The following is a 2,638-nucleotide window of genomic DNA, read 5'->3' as shown; positions in this document are numbered from 1 at the left end:
GTTTCACTGTTTTTTGTTTTTTTTTACTAGAAAGAAAAATGGTGTTTCAAAGTGTATTTGTCTGTACTGCTATGGAACTGAACTCTCAAGGCAATCCCGACCCACGTCATTTCTGAGGCACCGCCCTTTGGGACAGAGGGTTTGGTAAACATTTGCTGGCACTCTGTTCAGATTGCATCAGTTCAGCCATTAGTTCTGGGCCCCAGATGAAGAACAAACTTTTGGGAATAGATGAGAGTTTCCAATTCTGAGTTAAATATTTTGACTTCCATTTGCCCATAACACTGATTTATTTTGGCTTTCACACACTTTCTATAAATGCATGGTTTAAACGTAGTTTAAAAATAAACCATGGGTCCGACGGTTTGAATGAGACAAAGACGGAACCAGAGCCGGGCGCGCGGTCAGTGGATGCAGGTCCCCTGAGAGCCGAAGATGGCAGTGAATGTGTACCTGACCTCAGTCATCAGTGACAACCTGGGTCGACATGATATGCTGGCCTGGACCAAAGGATCTCTGCAGCTGAATCTGACAAAGATAGAACAGTTGTGTTCAGGGGCTGCACACTCTCAGTTTGTGGACATGCTCTTCCCTGGCTCCATTGCCTTGAAGAAAGTGAAATCTCAAGCTAAGCTAGGACCTGAATATATTCAGAACTTCAAAATACTACAAGCACGTTTCAAGAGGATGGGTGTTGACAAAATAATTCCTGTGAATAAATTAGTAAAAGGAAAATTTCAGGACAATTTCGAATTTGTTCAATGGTTCAAGAAGTTTTTTGATGCGAATTATGATGGAAAAGAGTATGACCTTGTAGCTGCCAGACAAGGTCAAGGAACTGCATTGGCTCCTTCTCTTGTCGCTCCAGCTCTGAGTAAACCGAAGAAACCTCTTGGCTCCAGGACTGCAGCTCCACAGAGACCCATTGCAACACAGAGAACTACTGCAGCTCCTAAGGCTGGCCCAGGGATGGTGCAGAAGAATCCTGGTGTGGGCGATGGGGACGATGAAGCAGCTGACCTGATGCAGCAGGTCAAAGAGTTGAAGCTTACTGTTGAAGACTTGGAGAAGGAGAGAGACTTCTACTTCAGAGAGCTGAGGAACATTGAACTGGTTTGCCAGGAGAATGAGGGGGAAAATGACCCCGTACTGCAGGGAATTGTAGATATTCTTTATGCCACAGAAGAAGGCTTTGTGATACCCGATGAAGGGGGCCCACAGGAGGAACAAGAAGAGTGTTAAGCAGCCTGGACCAGCAGAGCAACATCTGAAGTCTTCGCTCCAAATCACGTGCTTAACCGTCAAATACTCCCTTTTCTTATTCTTAGAGAACTCACCGGTTTCTTTTCATAAGCAAAAAGTGCCTCTTCTTCAAAGTGCACTTTGCAGAAGTCTCACCTTTTCAGATGAGTTTGAGTTAGAAGCTGTTGCCTTGTAGCAGAGCAGTGTTAACATCCAGTTGGTTCACCAGAGGAACAGAAAGGCCAACATGGGTCTCTTTATGTGGACGCTGGTCACACTGACTGACGGAGAAGGGGGCTTCATAATACATAATAAACCTCAGAGAAATGTAAAGACTGAATTGAACTTTAAGCTAATGTGAAATTTTGGCAGAGAACAAATTAATAAATAAATGCCCTAAGAGTGTTTTAATAAAATAAAAAATAAACTATGTCTCGGTGGTTAGGAGTACTTCATGTTCTTTCAGAGGACCTGAGTTCAATTCCCAGCACCCACAATGGGAAGTTCGCAACCACCTGTAACATCAGCTCCACAGATCCACTCACTCTTGAAAAGTCTCTGAGAAAGTCAGACACATGTGCAATGCACTTACATGCATGCAGCAAAACACTCATGCGGCTCACAGACACACACACACATACACACACACACACACAGCAGATATCTCCTTTAAAATTTTCCATAATGATCAGAAGTTAGAATTTTCCAAAAGAGGCCTGGAGAGATGGCTTGGTCCCCCATCATAAGGAGGGAGTTTGGATCCCAGGGGTGCTGTGGGCCCCTGAAGCAGAGGCAAAGAAAGATGGAGGGGAGAGAGATGTTCGTGGACTGAGCAAGGGACCAAACCACTACATGAAAAGGGGCACAAAATTCCAGTAAAACAGGGATATCATAAAAAAAGGATAATTGAACCCACATAAAAACTCAGCCCCTTAGCATAAGTGATTGTCAGCTCTGGAGCCCTCAAAAGTCTGAGAAGTCTGCATAACTTGCCAGTAAGTTTTTGTTTTGCACCAAGCTGTTTTCCTGTCTTTTAATTTCTTATCAGACAGAGGAAAGAGAGAAAAAAAAAAAAGAAAGAAAGAAAAGAAAAGAAAGAAAGCAGCCACGTGCCAGCTGGTATCACTAATGCCCATACAGCCTGGCACCCTCCAGCTCTGCAGAGTCTGACCTCCATTCGCACAAAGGTTCACACACTTGAATACATACCTGCACACATGCTCATGTAGACAAATTGTTCTTAAAAAGTGTTTTCTAAGAGAACTTCGGGCCTTAAAAACGGAATTTTAGGTGGAGCTATGGATCAATAGAAAATAAATTTGCTTACAATTTTATCACTTCTTATAACTATTATTATAAGTTTTAAAGATTTGTGCGCCAGTGTTTTGCTTTGCCT

The 2,638-nt window shown here is 43.1% G+C and overlaps 1 protein-coding gene across 1 annotated transcript; it reads left to right on the top strand.

The window, feature by feature from the left end:
• Positions 1 to 421: 421 nt before the first annotated feature.
• LOC129671571 (microtubule-associated protein RP/EB family member 1-like) lies at positions 422 to 1,263 on the top strand. Its single transcript, XM_055600623.1, has one exon. It carries the CDS (start codon positions 436 to 438, stop codon positions 1,240 to 1,242), a length of 807 nt encoding a protein of 268 aa, XP_055456598.1. The 5' UTR covers positions 422 to 435; the 3' UTR covers positions 1,243 to 1,263.
• Positions 1,264 to 2,638: the final 1,375 nt, after the last annotated feature.

This window comes from Psammomys obesus, unplaced genomic scaffold, assembly GCF_907164565.1.
Source record: "Psammomys obesus unplaced genomic scaffold, mPsaObe1.curated_primary_1811, whole genome shotgun sequence".
NCBI classification, from domain to species: domain Eukaryota; kingdom Metazoa; phylum Chordata; class Mammalia; order Rodentia; family Muridae; genus Psammomys; species Psammomys obesus.
Note: the sequence above shows the minus strand (reverse complement) of the source record. Positions and strands in the feature narration are given on the sequence as shown.

What these genes read in the sequence shown, in the direction of transcription:
- LOC129671571 (XM_055600623.1), top strand. Translation starts at nt 436, where the DNA reads ATGGCAGTGAATGTGTACCTGACCTCAGTCATCAGTGACAACCTGGGT.